Here is an 18,212-nt window from a genome sequence, read left to right as displayed (position 1 = left end):
ACTGTAATGATGTAATTTTCCCCATAAATTTGACAACATGCCTTATCAACAAATATTTGTATCTATTCTCTGGATCTTCTGTTTTATGGATGTGTTGGCATTTCCAGGCCCTGGAAAAAAAAAGAATTGAGAGAATATATTGGGGGCCATCATCTCTTCTTGTTTCTCCAGTATTATATTATTATTGTCTATAAGACATGCCAATACCAAAGATTATCCAGTGTAGTTTAGCCTTGATCGAGCTGTGGTGGTGGTGAGTTGTATGGATTTGTTGAGCTACATGTAGTATGTATATAGGACATAGAGCAGCTGTATTTTGTACTAGGCCTTTAGCTCTGAAGCGGACATGTATGTAAACATGTATGTGGCCTCACTGGCCTGCGAGTCAGAACTCCCGCCTTAATCATTACGGTATATAGTGCTTTAATCATTACGGCATATGCTGCTTTAATCATTAGGGTATATGCTGCTGCACCATTTGCTTTGCTTTTGCTGCTGCTTGTGGAGAATGGAGGCTAAATGTTTGAGCCTCTGGCGGTGGGTAGATGATGGTCTGTAATAATGTTCCATGTCCTGACTTGTTCGGAAGGTCACAAAAGCTTCCAGCGCCCTGAAGGGCCCACCATTGCCCTCGATTTCTTGTCTCTTTTTTCCTCCCTTGTATTCTCTGAAAGTGCTGTTGGTCCTCACGTGGACAGACCGTCTTAGGCCCGACAGCGATTTGAGAGCTCCTCCGTGACCACACGTAAAGCGTAAAAATGAGGGAGACCGCTGAGGCTAGCTAGGTCGTTTTTTAAATCACATTTCTTGCATAATCTATCCACAACTGCATATTATAGCCTACAACTAAAGGAGATTCAATGGCACTACAAGGCAAGATAAATCCTATAAATTGTTTGTTTTTCCAACATCAGCTAAATGTGGTTGCTTGCTTGTATTTAGTGTCACTTTCACAACATCAAACAAACCCAGAAAAGGCTTTGGCTGCTGATGTTTCCCATAGATTACGTCCTACGTGTAGCAACAGAACAACGTGTCTGATAACCATGATGTGTGACAATCAAAAACAGATCTTCTATTCATTGTCCCTAAGGACGTGGTGGAGGCTTTGGAGGGCGGAGCTCAGACCCAAGCTTCATGGAGAATTAAACATGATTGGATAAAGTTGGGGCCGTGTCGTCATCATTTTCATAGTCATCATCAAGGTCAATTTTCGCCTCTGGAACCCATTTTCAAAAGTATGCATTTTCAGACCCCGAAAACGTCGTTGACACGTGGATGCAAGGACAAAACGCACCAAAACTGTGTGTGTGTGTATTTGGAGGGGGTGGCCGGTACATAAAGATATTCTTTGTTGTTGCCCCAGCTGTGTTTTAGCAGTCTGCTGCCCCCCTGTCTGCCACTGAATGAGAAAGACAGGTGCCCAGAAACAGTTGTTCATCTTCCCCCCTACTCACAGTTTGGTGAATTGACCCATGGGTAGGGTTGGGGGGGGGGACGGGGGACGGACGATGACGACGACGACAAGTTTACAATGTGAATTCAGTCATGCCCCCCCCCCCTCCCCCATTTTTTATCGGTCTTCAATATTTTTGCAGTTAAAGAGCAATATTTTTTGTGTTTGTTCTAATTTAATTAAATTTTCCTTCTGTGGAAATGTGGAAAGGCTCTACAGCCTTCCTGCTCTGTCTGTGCCTTTGCGTCTCGACCGCCCGCTCCCCTTCTCAAGCAGCTGTTGTCTGAACGAGTGTGCTGTATGTTTGTCTCTATAAGCCCCCTCTTTAAGAGCAGCAGCAAATGGCTGTGGGGGTTGCAGATGAGAGATTGGAAGCGTGAATACATTTTAAAGTTGACCCACCCCCTCTACACACACACACACACACACCTCTTTACCCTAGTGTGAAATGGAAAGTGAAGAGGGGGAAGGGTTAAGAAAATGTATGCTGCCCCTCCTTGTCTTAATGTGCACCGTGGTGTTAACAGCACTTCAGAACTGTGTGTGTGTGTGTCTGTGTGTCTGTGTGTGTGTATATGAAGGGGTTTAAGGGTTGGAAGATACTTGCCTCTCCATGCAGATGCATTTAGTTGTGAGGCAAAACAGTTTCTGAAAATCATAGGTGTTAATAATTAACCATCAGAGGGGAAACCCAAGTAGATGTTCCATGCCTTCATTTCCATGAAGAAATGCATTTTCCTGTGACCTATTAGAGTAGAGGATTAGCCTTACTGAACTCTGGCCGTACCTCTGTAGCACAGCCCCACCCAAGTGCATGCCTTCAGGTGTGGGAGCGTCTCCTACCAGATGCATGGTCGTCTTTTCAGCAGGCTAGAACACACACACGCGCGCTCTATCTCTCTCACACACTCACACAGATGGGAGAGTCTGTCTGCTGTAGACTCAGGTGGGGCTGCCTGTGTTTTCTGTACCAATGTGCACTTATTCAGATTTTCCCCTCTCCCCATAAATGTACAGGTCACTGGCCAGTATGGTGCATTAACATTCACAAATAGGCAAACTCTCATTCGTGTTTGCCGTCCTGTATGCACGTGTGTGTGTGGCCATTTTTATATCCTTGTCAACATTTGACTTATTCTCTCTTTTTGAATTATTCATAATACAATTCCAAGGTCTACCGATGCCTACAGGCTAAGTGATTGTATTGGGCTCTTGTGTTTGTTGCTGATGTCACAGACTCTATTTACATTTAACAGTCGTGTTTACAGAAAATATCCCTTCAACAACAAACCCTTGTATGCAGCTGTCTGAATTGGGGTAATGCATGCTTGTTTCAGAGCCATGACACAGCATGCCTTATGAGAATTAACCAATTCCCGTAGTCCTTTACTCTGATGTACGGGGTTAAGAGGAAAATGTCGTCAGTCTGATTGGTTGGTTGTCTTAAGAGGAGTGGTGTGGAATCGGAGCTGCAGCGCCTGGAAGACCTTACAAGGGGATGGGAGGCGGTGATATCATTACGCTTGACTGGCAGGCAGGGTTCACGTTTCCTAGTGGCGGCCACTTTGATTGGCGTGGGGGGCGGGGCAAACGTGAATAGTCGTCTGGATTCTATCAAGCAAGAAAGCGAGGAAGGAAGGGGAAAGAGGGGGAGGGCGGAGAAAGGCAAGGAACACACGAAGAGGAAAGAAAGAGTACACAGTATTACTGCATGAGAGAACGAACTGAAAAGGGGGAAGCCATGCCTGTAGAATTCTTGCCATAATTGTCACTGATAGTTGCAAGACCGTTTCAAATTAAAGTATGCTTTTGTCATGATAGTGTGAAGTCGACAGAGCAATAGTCTAACCTCCAGTTACGTTGACTGAGTCTCCATCAGCCGGCAAATTGCGCACAACGTGCGAGCGCCAGCTCCGGATGCAAACAAAAACAAAGCTCGCTCATCTAGTCAACGCTACACGTGCGGAGCTCCTGGGCACGCGGGCGCTAGGGGAAAGCTTGCAGCGGTTTCTGACGGTCCCGCATACCTTTTTTTCGCGCTCCTGGTGCATGGAAAAACATATGGTGTCCCAGGTAAAAGTTCAAATTTCTTTCGCGGCTGTTATTTTTTTGTTCAGTTCACTGTGTGCCATCCTTATGTGTGCGTACAGGTAAAATTGTTACAGTAGGTGTGACGGTTATCGCGACCTATAGCTCTACACGGGCACTGTAATGCTAGCCGTGAATGCTATGACTTGAATTCCTTAAGATAGTCTTTTGTTGCTGGTAGAGCTGTGTCTGAACATGAAATTTGACACTACTGAGTACATTGCATAGACGAGTATTGGTGTCATGTGGCCTATCTTTGCCACTTGAGGTGGGGCGTGTGCCTACATATCTGGACCTAGAAGTTACATTTCTTACTGCTTGTGTCTCTTATTCTTTTTTGTTTGTTTTACCGTCATGCATTTTCTTAAATTAAAACTGTAACTTGGCATCATGTTTCACGCAGAGATGTACTGTTTCTGCAGCCTCATTGCTTTAGGTTGTTTAATTGGCCCCTACCCGCACACAGATACACACACACACACAGATACACATGCACGCACACACATCTTGCCCCTGTGACTGAGATACTACCATTTTAGGACTCTTTCCCCACTCAGTCACAGTGTCAGGCATGCCTGGCAGCTGACCGCTTCCCTCTGGTCACACACACACACACACACACACACACACACACACACACAGCACCTGAACCCTCTCTTTCCTTACAGTGAAGAGGCAGATGGGTGCCTCTAGATCACATCCAGCTCATGAGCTGTAAGGATTGTTAGCTGTCCCATCCCCCCTCCATTTTGCGCTCGCTCACAAACCCACACACACACACACACACTGAGTCAGAGTGACTCATTGGACATGGGATGCACCCTTTAGGATCTGGCCACATGTGCATGTGTGTGTGGTGTTCTCCTTTAGGCTTTTGTGGATGCCAGGATTCAAAAAGTCTCCCGTAGCCCCAGAAATCGCTGCCAGAGCCCATAGTTCAGAGGAAGCATCTCCCTCACGCTAGGCTGTTGTGTGTTGATGATTGTGGTGATGATGAGGATAATGTATTTTGGGTGTTGTGTTGCTAAGTGTGTGCCAGGGTTGTCACAGCCTGCATGGCTTATTACATAACGGGACTCATTTTTCCATAGGACGTCATCATAGCCCTCCCAAGTGTGCCGTTAAGAGTTGCCCCGTTTTCATTTTTTATTTATTTTCCTTCAGTTTTTTTTTTTGCTTGTCACCACACACTGGTCTCGTCCTCTCTCGCCCTTACTTTCCTCCCTCTCTCTCTTTCTCAGTGCTCCTGCTTCCACATCGAATGCAGATCAGTGTGGTTATGTTTAGTGTGAGCTCTCCCCAAATTGCAGGCTTGCTCTGAGATGGAGGTTGCCCAACCATGTCTTCAAATCTCTGCTGGGGCAACAATTAAAATCTCATTGTGGAGACGTCCAGACGCCACGTTCGCTGCTGCTGCCTGCACGGCATTGTGGGTACTGCCACCCCTCCTTGAACTAAAATGGCGTGCGTGGCTCTCCCCACTGGGCTTTTTTTGGGGTGTTCATTTCACAAGCTGCAGCATCCATTCCTCCCTGTTTCAGAGTCATCACTGATGATTGTGCTCTTTAAACAGGAAGAAAGCCAACTCTGACTGTGTCCCCATGTGCAGGAAGATGAGACCAGGGTGTGCGGTGACACCTTTTTAAAAATGTAATCAGGTGGCACTCCAGCTCCAAAGGGGCGAAGAGTTCAAGCCCAAGTCTTCACTCCTCGCCTCTCACTCGGGTTGCGCCAGCAGCTCGTCACAACCCCTGGGCTTGTCACACTCCCTTCTGAGAGATTGGACCGGTGATTAAAGTCGCTTTGGAAATGGCCGAACGGCAGCGCAGAAGCCATGTTAGATGTTTGCGTGCCCGTGCCGCAGCCTCTGCAGGTGGAGTGCATCGTTGTGTAGCAATGTGTGTGTATCAAATTTTCAGACCCTCAATAATTGATGTGGTGGCAGTGAATATTTCATGGTAGACTGACTGAAACCCACTGGCAAGTGTGGGCTGTGACGAGTAAAGGAGAGAAAAAGAGATGCGCAGGAGGGAGAGTGAAATGTAATAGTTATGTGTTTTAACCCCCTGTGTTGGCAGAGTCCTCATGCACACATCATATTAACCCCCCCTCCCTTCTTTCCTTCCTTCCTTCCTTTCTTTTTCCGTTTATTTTACAGGGAGTTCAAGAGTCTACGGGAGGCCAGGAGGGGCTGGTGCCCCCACCCTTCTCCGCCTTCCCCCCTCCACCCCCTCCTCAGAATGGCCTGGCCACAGAGTTTGGAGGTGCCCTGTATGCCGCAGGACCCCAGGGACCCTCTGAGGCCGGAGCCGGCACTAATGGCCCCGCCTCAGCCCCCAGCATTGTGAGCACTCCAGTGAGTATAGACTGCTGCTAAATCACACACATGTAGGGCTGGGCGCTATTACAAAAAAGATCTATACATTCAGTGCTATTTTATACAAGATATTAGAAATGGCCATATTCGTAGTATCAAGTATGCCTGCCCAAACCATGCTTCGCTGGTTCTGACAAACAGTTTATGGGATTTTATTGTGTTGTGCCATTGTGACCACCTTGTTTAGTTGTAGGCTGTAACTTGAGTGTTGGTGAGTCTATGCTATAGGTTCCAAATGACCTAGCTAGCCACAGGAAATTACGCATGGCTTGAAAACCATCTAATCTTTAGTTTCTTTTCATGTGTGTGTGGTTGCTAAGCAGAGCAGTTTGATAATGCCAGTGCTTCTTAATATTTTAAAGTAACATGATCATATAAGGTAACATCAGTGCCAGTGGTGGACCTTCTGGGCCTGTCTGTAAAACCAAAATAAAGAGAAAAAAATAATACATTCTTAAAATAATATTTTCAACTTGGTCTTGGTTCATCTTCCTAAGCCTCTGACTGAATTTACTTTCATACTTACACACATGACACTACTTTTACCATGTATGCTATGTGTAGGCATACAATTGTCTTCCGTTTATTTTTATTTTTTTATCAATTTTTACATTTAAATGAACCCAACCTTTTTTTGGCAGTCTTTGATAAGCACTGAAGATGTGCTGTGTATGTTTATTTAAATTACAACTATTTAGATATTAATCTTTTTTGATAAAACTGATATTTGATTTAATACTAAATACTGATACTTAACCATTACACTTATGTTAATTTTTTATTTAAGTTGTATATCGCTATTTCTCCTCAGCATATGGAGTTTTGAGGTTTATTTTTAGCCATATAGCCCAGCCGTACTGTCAGGGGTGCCATGCACTAGTTGTGCAGTAGGCTAAACACTTCCCATATATCCTCTCCCTCCCTCTTCTTTTTGTATTAACTTCACTTTTTTTTCTTCTTATTTCTCTTATTTACTCCTCTCTCTCTTTCTTTATTAATCAGAGTATTTAATGTGCATGGAATTCTTATAAACTTTGCAGTAATGTAAAGATTTGAATACTAGTTCAATAAACAAGTGTGTTAAAACTCTCTCTCTCTCGCTCTCTCTCCTTCCCTCCGTCTGCAGCAGACAGAGGGCTCTTCTCAGGTAGATGTGGTGGTTCAGTGTGGGACGGCAAGTGGACCAGGCGTGTCAGCCGTCGTGACCGGGGGCGAGTCACCCGAACCTAAGGGAACCCCAAAGCGCCTCCACGTCTCCAACATCCCCTTCCGCTTCCGCGACCCCGACCTCAGGCAGATGTTTGGGGTAAGAACAGACTCTGTTAATGCCTCCCTTGGCCCTATTCTCTCTGTTAATGCTCCGGAGTAGCAGGAGCACACGCAGAGACTGTCCCTTTGTCTTATCAGTGCTGATAGGCAATTTTCTGATGGGTCTTTTTTTTTTTACACTCGGTCTAACTAAGGGGCAGTGAGGCAGGGGAGGGAAGGATGGTGAGAGGCCCAGTAGTGCAAAGCCAAGCACAGGGCAACATATGGGGATATGCTTACTTGGCAAATACTGCCCCCTTGTGTATTGTGCTAGTAAATGTTGAGGGTTTTATGTAACGGTCACAAATGTGCTGTGCTATATAGATTTCATCATTCATGATTTTTATTCACTTCCATTTTTCCCTGCAGCAATTTGGGAAGATCCTTGACGTTGAAATCATTTTCAATGAGCGGGGTTCTAAGGTGAGTTCTAAGGTAAATTTGTGAAACGAAAAATCTTAACATCGACCTCTACAGAATCTGACAAAACGTGCATTTGGTGAATCAGCTGGGCAAATAGTGCAACACGTATATGGAAATGTTTGACCTTTGCTTTTGTTGATCAATATATTGTGTTTTTTCTGAATCCAGAGACATCTCTCTTTCTCATCGATACAAACATTCACACACATTCAGGAATTGTCATTGATTGGGGCTCTTGGTGCTACACCCTCCTAATCAATACTTGTAATGTGTCCTACCTATTCAGTTATGCACAGTCCTACTTCATGGCAATCGCGCTCTCTCTCTCTCTCTCTCTCTCTCTCTCTCTCTCTCTCTCTCTCTCTCTCTCTCTCTCTCTCACTACCTCTCTGCTGGACAGGGCTTCGGGTTTGTGACGTTCGAGACTAGCGCAGATGCTGAAAATGCTCGTGGAAAGCTTCATGGCACACTAGTGGAAGGGCGCAAGATCGAGGTAAATACCCCCCACACACAGTTTTTTATTTCTTTATTTATCTTTATTTTTCTCATTTCTGTTTTGCGCCAGTTCCTCTCTGCTACCATGGCTCCTCTGCTTGTCCACTGATTTTTGATATGTTCCTGCCACCATCCCTTTTTACACACTGACATGGCCCTGGAAGTGCCTTTGTTGGTGTTCCAGTTGGTCTGCGGCCATTTTTGTTTTCCTTTTGTGTTTGTTTGTGTTTGTTAGGTCTGTTCCCTGTGTTTGTTTGTTTTTTTGTTTTTGTTTTTGTTTTATCAGTTGGTCTTGGATTCTTGTTTCCTATTCAGGGGCAGAAAAATTGGGTGCAAAGACAAAAAAATGGCATGACTACTTTTGCAAAGTTTTGTTTTGTTTTCTCCTTCTTGCATTGGTTGTACTTTTTAATGTCTTAAACACACAAGCCCACCCTCTGTATTTCCTTCGTGTTCCTGGTAATTACTACTAGTCTGGAGCATGACCACGGAGATGATGACACAGTGATGCATGGCCAAATTCCATTCAAAATTCCTGACTTTGTTTCTTCTTTTATTATTTATTTCTCTTTTTTTTGTGTGTGTTTGTAGAGCCAAACTCTCTTGGCTGTGTTCTGTTTACCTATGGCTGAATGGTGGATATGCTTGTAGTCTTGTGGCCACAGCATGCTTCAACAGATCCGCAATATGCATGGGACACTGACGTAGTCACGTCACACTCTTACACACCTACTCCCTTTGAGCTTCAGCACATGAATGGCTCGCTCCTGACTAGATTCTGGACGGGTGAAAGAGACTGGGAAGCATGCATGCTCATCAGAATGTTGCTGGTTTCGTTTGTCTCTCGGGATGTTCCAGTGAAGCCCATTAAAGCAGTGGGTTTAGACCTGGGCCATCTCATTTAAAAACAAGATGCATTGCAAATTACAGTTCTGCATGGGCTTACCAGTATTGATTTTATTATGGTGGATATATTGTGTGTGTGTGTGTGTGTGTGTGTGTGTGTGTGTGTGTGTGTGTGTGTGTGAGAGAGAGAGAAAGAGAGAGACTGAATGTGTGTGTTTGTGTGTGTGTGAGAGAGAGAGAGAGACTGACCGTGAACAAGTTGTTGCATGGATGTGCCTACTGCTGTATGTTTCTTTTTATGCGATATTTTTTATTTTTTATTTTTTTTCCCTTTCCTGCTTTTATGTCCTTTAACACTGTTCAGTCAATCAGCAAGTGGAATGGATACTGACAAAGCATGGATAGAGGCCAACAGAACCTGGCTGTAGTTGAATGGCATTCTCATAGGACTGGCATTACAATCCGTTAACCTGTACTGTCCTAAAGGGTTCTGTCATTTGTGTCTCTGTATCCTCCTGCTTTAATTTCAGATGTTTGATTTCTTTGAAATTTTTTGCATGGTTGTACCACTTGGAGGCCCCTCCTCCATTCCATACTAACTTTATAGCACTGCCGCATGTGAGACTCCAGTAGCTCTAGTACTGTACATGTGCTGTGTATCTGTATTGCATGGGTAGGAATGTCAGGGCTTTCTTGGCAGATGTGCATGGGTTCAGAATGGACACTTTGGAAGTTCCATGTTTTTCGGGAGATTAAGCTGTCTGTTTTAAGTTAGCTGTGCTGTGGTTCAGCTATTTCAGAGTTATGTGAATCATGCCTAATTGTTGAGAGACATTTGTTTCGGTTGATGGTCCTACTCCGCATTTGGTATAGATTTTACAGTGGAGTTCTCTACATCACATTATCTTTCACAAACTCTGAATATAGTGAGATTTTCCATCATTAACAAAGTTGTCATTCTCTGACAGCCATGAATTAGTATTACGAGTGATATTTATGATATATTTTTTTAAATGGCCCAAGAACAGTGCCTTGTTGCACACGGCGATTTGGTCGTTAGAGCACATTTTTCTTAAAGCTTTGCTGTCCGTTTGCATGGAGTTCGTTTTCTGTCACTGATAATGCATGAGATTGTGGCGCTACAGTGCAATCAGTCAGTGTTAAATAGTGTGGGTAGCGTTTGAAAATGCATGTGTTACTTTTATGTCCTTCATATATTACTAGCAAAATGAGGAAAGATATTTAATTAATATTTTTTAGTAAAGATGTCATTCTAGGCAACAATGTCTTGTCATTATGAAATTTTGTAGTTGGTTAAATTGCTTGCAGTTAGTTTTTTATGATTTTAAGATATTAATTAAAGCAGAATATGGTGATAATGTTTTTTTGTAAATATAACTGGTCCAGTTCTTACAGATAATCTCTGTTATTCGCAGTTCTCTACACTGTTGAAATAAGTGACAAATTTGCATGTCGATGGTCATTTCTAGTCGAGTTGTACTGTGCCCTTGTAATCTGTCAGACAAACATTGGCACGAATGCATGGGGACGGTTTATGTTGTTATTGTTGTTGTTGTTGTTGTGTGTGTGTGTGTGTGTGTGTGTGTGTGTGTGTGTGTGCATAGAATAGAGATACTCCATAGTGTGTGACCTTATTCTGTTACATCTAAGCTGACTCCTTAATGTCTGGGAGCCAAAAAACTCTGCGTTGTGAAGAGGTCAATTTCCCGTGCGCCTCAAATGTGTTCATGTAAGTGGTCAACTTCGTTAGTCCTCTTGATCCTCCTCCTCTTCCTTGTGACCCTTTCCCCCTTCCACTGTATGTCTTTGATGAGTTTGCAGCCAGTTTGCATCATATACTGTAGGCCTTAGGTGTTTGGTGTGTGGGTGCATGTTTCTCTGTCACCCAAGGGGTATTCCACTGTTAAAACCTGTGCCAACCCCCCCACCCCCCACCGCAAACACTACAAACTCAAAATCCGTTTAGTCTGAATGTCCACCTCCATGCTTCAATCAGTCACTGCCTAGGTGCACCACACTGTGGAATACCCTGTATAAACTTTTTGAAATGCGTAAGACTATGGGTCCAAAAGTCTACCAACCCCCCCCCCATCATATTCCATAGCTGCTCCCCTTATTCATCATTCCACAGTCTCGAGTCTGGTGTATGTTCCTGCGTGCGGTGTTGTTGTTGTTGTAATTGTTGACGTTTGTCATTTGAAGGCATGCACGCTCTACGCGGTGGGAAGTGATGGCTCCATGGCGCAGAGTTTTTGCCAGGACAGGGGTGGGGTGAGCTGGATGCGGCTGAGCTGTGGGAGGGAGGAGGGCGGTGACAGGCTGGACGGGGGGGCTCCGCATGCGCCCCGGTGGTGTCCTCCTTTGTTTTGGGATGTGGTAGGAGGGGTGGGACTGTTGCAGAAACACCCCCTAGTGTAGTCCTGTCACTGCATGGCTCTCTCCAGTCCTGTTTCTTTCTTTCTTTCTTTCTTTCTTTGAAGAGCAGTGGTGTTCTGTAGCACTGGTCTACTCGTTCTGTATGTCTCTGGTTTTGCATGGCTGATGAGCGTGGCAGTGGTTTGAATACCATTCTGTCTGTGCTGTGAGGTAGGTCCACCAGCCTTCATTTCCAATGGATTTACCTCAGCTGTCATTCATGCTGATCACAGAAGGCCATTATTTTGGTCCAGATTTGGTCTTTAAACCTCGGGACAATGTGTACGCAATGTGGCCATGTAACCGTGATGCCATATTTTGAACGTTATTAAATGAAGGCTGTGTGATCCTATTGCCTTATGGGCACAGTTTCTCACTTCCTGGGCTGTTGGTACTAATCTGGGCTTAGCTTTAGAATTGGCTTTGTCTTTGGTCAGAGTGTTGTCAAAAAGCCAGTTTGCATGTCCAATGGTGAGAGGGTTAAATATGTGGTTGGCTTTGATGGATGTGGACGTGGGTAGGTGTGTATGTGGGCGTGTGTGTTGACCGTCTGTGTGCTGTTCCTCTCCATTCTCTCTGTATATCTTTCTTTCTATCTTTCTCTCTCTCTCTCTCTCTCTCTCTCTCCCTCCTCCCATAGGTCCCCACCTTGTGTGCACACTGACACTCTCCCTTCTCCCTCGCTCTCTCTTTCTGCCCATGCCAGTCAAGTGTTTCATCTCTGTTCCTCTCCTCCGGTGTCCCTCCTTGTGTCGGGTGGATGGGTACCTCTAGAAGACCCCCCTCCCCTTCATGTCTGTGTCTGTCTGTCTGTCTGTCTGTCTCTTTACTTCTTGTGCCAAGTCCATTTCTCTCTATTTCTGATCTCCTCTTACTTTGTGCCAGTTTGGGTTTAACTGCTGTCCTGCTAGTTATTTTGATTGTTTGTTTCATTTTACTAAAAGCTCATCAGTCCATTGGTTTTCAATCATTCATATTTGTTTAAATTATACCCTCTGTAAATTAACAATTTAAACATGAAGGAGAATGCAAACATTCCAATAAAGTCCAGTGTATGGCTACTTTTCTTTTAAGAAATACATCAAAGGAAAACAATTACGGATCAGTGTTATTTTTGATAGTCAAGACCCCATGCTGTTTAAGACCTCCCACAGTAATGGGCCAACACAAACCTAATGGAGAGTGTGTGTGACGAGCTCAGGGAGGTCTCCTTATAGTCATCAAGCACCTGTATCGCTGCTAATTCAGTCAGCTACTGCTTGAGCTGGACGAATGGCCAATTCAATGTAGGGTCAGCACCGTTCTCTGCCTATCTATAGATCACTCCTCTCCATCTATTTCGGTCTCTCTCTCACTTTCTCTCACTCTCTTTATTTATTTCCTTACTCCTTTCTTCTGTATATCTCTCAGTCTCCTTCTTTTTTGTGTCATCCTGCTATCTGTTATGAAAAGGAGGATCTTTTAACATGTCTTCAGACTTTTTTTTCCGCTTTTGGGGGGTGGTTTTTATTTTCTTTTGTCAGACTGTTTGTTGGTTTATTTGTTTATTATATTTTTCTGTTTCCCTGATGACTTCTATGTGTGTTGTTGTCAGTCTCCACGGTAACCACTCGCGTGTCCTCACGCTGTTTCTTCGGCAACGGTAAGTTGTGTACATATGACATCATCACTGACTGACCCCTCCCCACCCTCCTAAAATAAGATTAAAACGCTTTAACAGATTGAAATTGTAATATACACAGGTAAACCGCTAATTTATAATTCACTAATTTGCTCTCATTTGGATTAATTTAAAGGAAATGATCATTGTACTCACGAAAATAAAAAAGTAATTATAGTTGTTGAACCACTGAATGCCAAATCCTTTGTAATTTTGAGAGAGCGTACAGCGAATGTGCAGCCTTAGCTGAGCAGTATACAGTACTTACCGATCAATAATTAACAATCTAACGATGGACAGCATGATATGTTTGTGTGTGTGTGCAAGCCTCAGCACCCTACTTCTTCTCTCTATAGAGAAGCTGGTTTAGGGTGGGGAGACAGGTTGGGAGTAGTGGCAGCAGCTGTGGTGTGAGACAGAAGCAGAAATATAGACCAGTTTAACTGAGGGTATCATTGCCGTGCTAATGGTTTCTACACCACTCCACTCACCTCTCCACCCACCCTCCACCCTCTCTCTCATTTATTTCCCCTTGCGGAATGTCCTTGTGTAATCACTCTACCCCCACCCCCACACAGAAATGACATGGCGGACCGCAAGCCATTCGATTAATTCCTCATTGTCTTCGTTTTATTTCACCCACCCCCATCCAAATTAATTGTAACCCTAAATTGAGAAAACAAAAAAATTCTATGATTTAAAAAAAAAAAGAAATTAATAAATGTATTTATTCTTTTGTGCGTTGATGAAGGAATGCGATTTAAGAAATCTAAAGAGAATATTGCAAGGGACTTTTTTTTTTTTTATTATTATTTTTTTTTTGTTACAGTTGTGTGACTCATGCAGCATGAGCTGAACTGGGTTGACTAAGGCCTTCCACCCACCGCCCATGACTTTCTTGACTATTCCGTATGTGGGCTTTGATGCAGCAAAGAGCTGACATCACGGTTGGCTTCCAGCTGGCCCAGGGAGAGCCCTGACCCTGACCTCGCACACAAGAGTGCTCATAGTAAGGGGAGGAAATTGAGCTTTCTGTTATCTGAGATAATCATACCAGAGATGGGGCAGAAATGTGGACATTTGTCCACAGTTTGTTCTGTAAAGCCTCTGCACAGCCATACAACATGAGAAATAGTAAGGAAATGTTGAATGGATGTATTAGTGGTCACAACAGTACTGACAGACTACTGTGGGTGTATTAGTGGTCACAACAGTACTGACAAACTACTATGGGGTTTTGCAGCCAGATCTGATACACCTGACTCCCCAATGGATTTGGGAATTCTTGTGACTGGTTGGGCCTGTTTTTTGGGGGAGTGATGTGTGTGTGTGTGTGTGTGTGTGTGTGTGTGTGTGTGTGTGTGTGTGTGTGTGTGTGTATATGTGTGTGTATATATATATATATATATATATATATATATATATATATATATATATTTTTTTTTTCCCCTTCTCTTTGACCTCCCCTTTTGTCTCACTCAGTCTATCTTTTTGTTTCTTTTCTACTGTGTGTGCAGTGTGTTTCTGGTTTCAGTTTGTGACACAGAGCAGTATTGCCTGGCAGTGTTTTACTTCAGTTTGGTTGCTGTTGTTTCTCTCTCTCTCTTTTTCTCTTGTTTTTGGAAATGAAGATTGCTCCTCTTTTTCTTCCTCCATGCTCTGGTACCCTGTCTCTCTCTGTTCCCCACATGTAGTGAAATCTGTAGGCGAATGGTCACTGATTCTTTGAATGATGCACTATGGTATACGTTTTTTTTCCCTTTTTTTCTCTCCATTTTGGTTGTGGAAGACAAAAAAACCAACATATTTGAGTTTTCTTTATTTTTGGTGTTGCTTCTGTAGAGAAGGTGGTCTTGTTTCTATCTCATCCAGTCATCATCTTTGTGTTCTCCCTGTTTTGTATGTGGACTGGCTCTGTATTCCGTGTCTCTTCTACCTCTCCCACCTGCATCCCTCTCCCTGAACTCCTGAGATCACTCTTGTCGGTCTGTCGCTGTCTGTTTCTGTCTTCCTTTCAGTCACACCTCCTGTCTCTCCGTCTCTTTCTGTCTGTATGTGTTGATATGGGAGTGCTGCGATTGTTTTGATTGGTCTCTATGCTGCATCCGAAGCTTGCTGATTGGCTGAATATTTAGTTTTTCTTTTATATCCCCTTTTTTTTTGTTGGTTCTGTACTGGCACTGTTGGTCATGTGATGTGCCCATATTTGGCTGTGTGTAATTTATGTTATTAAATTTATTAATTTTGTGAAACAAATGTTTTTGCACCCCTCTTTCTCCCCCCTTTGCTATATTCAGTGTTTTATTTGTTAACATGACAAACCCTAACAGGATGGTGTTTTTTGCTTCCCTGATCTGTATGGGTAGGCGGTCTCTCTGCGGGGAGAAGGTTGGGTGGGAGTGAAGAACATGTTCAGAAAATGTTCTCTTTAGCCCTGCTGTTTCAGATTTGCCTTAAACCGTACACCGACTTTTTAATTAATCTTTTTTTTTTTTTTTTTCTTGTTTTGTAACTTATCCCCAGGCTTGTGTCTGTTCTTGCTCTGATTTGCATGTGTTGTTCTTCAGAATGATCGACCCAATCACATTAAACCAGCCCAAACCATGACGCACACTCCAAGCCTCAGCTAGAATGTCCAGCTCTTAAAAAGGGAACAAAGAGCTGCAGGAAGCTGGTCATTAAGCCTGAGATGGGCCGGTGGAGGAGACGCGCCTCATGCAAACGAGGATGGGGGGTGGGGGGGGGTATAAAAAGGACACAGGGATTGATCGGATCCATTAGACCCAATTTATTTAAACTCCTCTTTTTATGCTTTATAGCCCAACCCCCACCCGCCCCTTTTCACACACACCCCCCCAACGCACTCAGCAGGACGATGGCATCAGCTAATTGAATCACACGGGACTAACCTTGTCATAAGCAATGTTATTGGCGGGGTGGGGGCGCTCATTTAGCTTCTGATGCAAGTGCTATGACGCACGTGAAGAGCTGGCCCACGTTACCCCGAGGAGTTATGTGGCCCAGTCATAATGAATGCCATCCCTCTAAAGTAGCAGCTAATATGAGGGCCCACTTTCAGATTGAAATGAACTTCCTGTTTAATTTCAAGCTAGCGCAATGACGAATGCCCATGTCAACCAAAGCTGCCATGAGGGACTCTCCTCCAGTTTGGGTTGGCTTATTATTACGCCTGCTTTGCCACAATGTCAATATCAATTTTGCCCCCGCCCCCCGCTCTGCCACTGTCTCCCTCACTTGTCTTTCCAAGCCTCCCCTCTTCTTTCTCCCTCTCTCACTCACTCTCTCTCTTGCTCTCACTCACTCTCTCGCTCATTTTCCCCTCCTTCTATCCCTCTCTCCCCTTTGCCTGCAGGGCACACAGTGGCATTAAGGGTAGTCATCTCAGATAAATTAATCATCAGTCTTGTCTGTTCAACTTGCATGACTAAGATGCCCCACTAACGGTCCACCAACCCACCCTTACAGACACACACACACACCCCGCTTCATGGTCAGACAGAACAGTGCATCTTCCGTCTGAGTTCCCAGGCGGCCTGGGGCTGGGCTGCAGAGGAATACAGTGGTAGTTGATGGGTTGCCATCTAAACACACCGGTAGAGCTGATAGATCGAACCCTGACAAAAGGGTGAATAAGAGCATTTTTCAGTGCTCCCCGCCCGCTGTGTTTAATCTCACCGACTTGCAAGTCCAGCGGCAGGGCATCCATCTCTGGGCGTGACAGTGGCTCTGCCGATCAGGCCAGAAGCCCAGAGAAGAGCAGCATAAGCTACCTCACCTTCGTTGTTTGAAACGGCAGTGATTTAAAAAAAAAAAAAAATTTTAAGAATGTTTTCTGGTCTATAGATGAATCTTTTGGTATTGAGTTTTGTGTGTGTTGCTTCTTGTTCTGTTCTCTGTGGCCTTGGCCAACCACCCTTGGTGTTCTCACTCTGTCCCTTCTCCACACAGGTTAACAATGCCACAGCCAGGGTAATGACCAACAAAAAGGTTGTCACCCCTTACCCCAATGGAGAGGCTCTCGCAACACTGCCCTATGGTAACCACCCGAGCCAATGCCAACTCCTCCAGCGCGCACACACACACACACACACACTTTACCATCTATTCTGCCTACCCACTCGTCCAGCCACAAAAGCCTTTTGTGAGTGTCATTTTTTGTTGTGCTTTAAAAAGATATCTCAAGGTGTCATCTGTACATATTGCGACCCTTGACGCCAACTCCAGCACTCACACACTCACACTGCTTGAACTATGCATCCCAACACGAGTGATGCCTCACTCTCCGCAGCTAAGTGCTCAAAGCCCTAATTTATCTCACTAGAGAAAGGCACTTTGCGAGCTATGAGACCAGCCTAACACCACACAGGACCCTGACATCATCATCATCACCACCACCACCACCCACACATCACACATAGCCTGCCCTCAGAGCACTCAATCCAGTGCACACCCACCGCCTGTATACCTCCAAGCCCAGTATGTCGTTTCCTGGCGTGGCACAGACGTGGTGGAGCCTGACGGACACTGAGATTGAGGGACGCGCCTCACGTGTGCTGTGTTTGTTTTCTCTAGCTGCTGCGGGCTGGAAGCTGAGCCCGATGGTGCAGGGCATTTACGGACCAGAGCTCTATGCAGGTCTCCACATGACCTCTGCAGGAGGTAATAATAAAAATAATAATAATAATAATAATAATAATAACAAAAGGGAACCTCTGTTCTCTGGACACTCAAATTTTGCTTGGAATGTTCTAATCACCCCCATCCCAACTCTCCGTCCATCTCAGTTCCTGGCTTCCCATATCCCTCAGCAGCTGCGGCCGCCACCACGGCAGCAGCATTCCGGGGAGCTCACCTGAGAGGGCGGGGCCGACCTGTCTATAGTGCTGTGCGTGCTGCTGTCCCCCAGCAAGCTATCCCCACCTACCCTGGGTAAGCCCCTGCACCACCCACAACAACATTCACCATTATTTCCATACACACAGTGAGATGCATTGTAGTGCGTTTACCTTTAAAGTACTCCTGTTAGTCTACACGGCTGATTCTGTCACAGTTTAGTATTTGTACTTTGCGCAGCAGGCGGTACAATATTTAAGACTTAAGAA

The 18,212-nt window shown here is 44.6% G+C and overlaps 1 protein-coding gene across 5 annotated transcripts in view; it reads left to right on the top strand.

The window, feature by feature from the left end:
- The window catches only part of LOC105898793 (RNA binding protein fox-1 homolog 2-like), a 39,847-nt gene that overhangs the window by 13,293 nt on the left and 8,342 nt on the right, over nucleotides 1-18,212 (top strand). For 2 of the 5 annotated variants that reach the window (XM_031572086.2, XM_031572083.2), the window contains exons 2-8: nucleotides 5,703-5,900; nucleotides 7,048-7,227; nucleotides 7,599-7,664; nucleotides 8,053-8,145; nucleotides 17,059-17,146; nucleotides 17,683-17,769; nucleotides 17,895-18,039. In XM_031572086.2, the coding sequence (XP_031427946.1) occupies nucleotides 5,703-5,900; nucleotides 7,048-7,227; nucleotides 7,599-7,664; nucleotides 8,053-8,145; nucleotides 17,059-17,146; nucleotides 17,683-17,769; nucleotides 17,895-18,039 (857 nt within the window). Of the gene's footprint in view, nucleotides 1-2,804; nucleotides 3,530-5,702; nucleotides 5,901-7,047; nucleotides 7,228-7,598; nucleotides 7,665-8,052; nucleotides 8,146-17,058; nucleotides 17,147-17,682; nucleotides 17,770-17,894; nucleotides 18,040-18,212 lie in introns of those variants that run through there. The other 3 variants (XM_031572108.2, XM_012825871.3, XM_031572097.2) reach the window with 2 other exon arrangements.

The sequence above is a fragment of the Clupea harengus genome, chromosome 1, assembly GCF_900700415.2.
Source record: "Clupea harengus chromosome 1, Ch_v2.0.2, whole genome shotgun sequence".
NCBI lineage: Eukaryota > Metazoa > Chordata > Actinopteri > Clupeiformes > Clupeidae > Clupea > Clupea harengus.
This window is presented reverse-complemented; position numbering and strand designations above follow the sequence as displayed.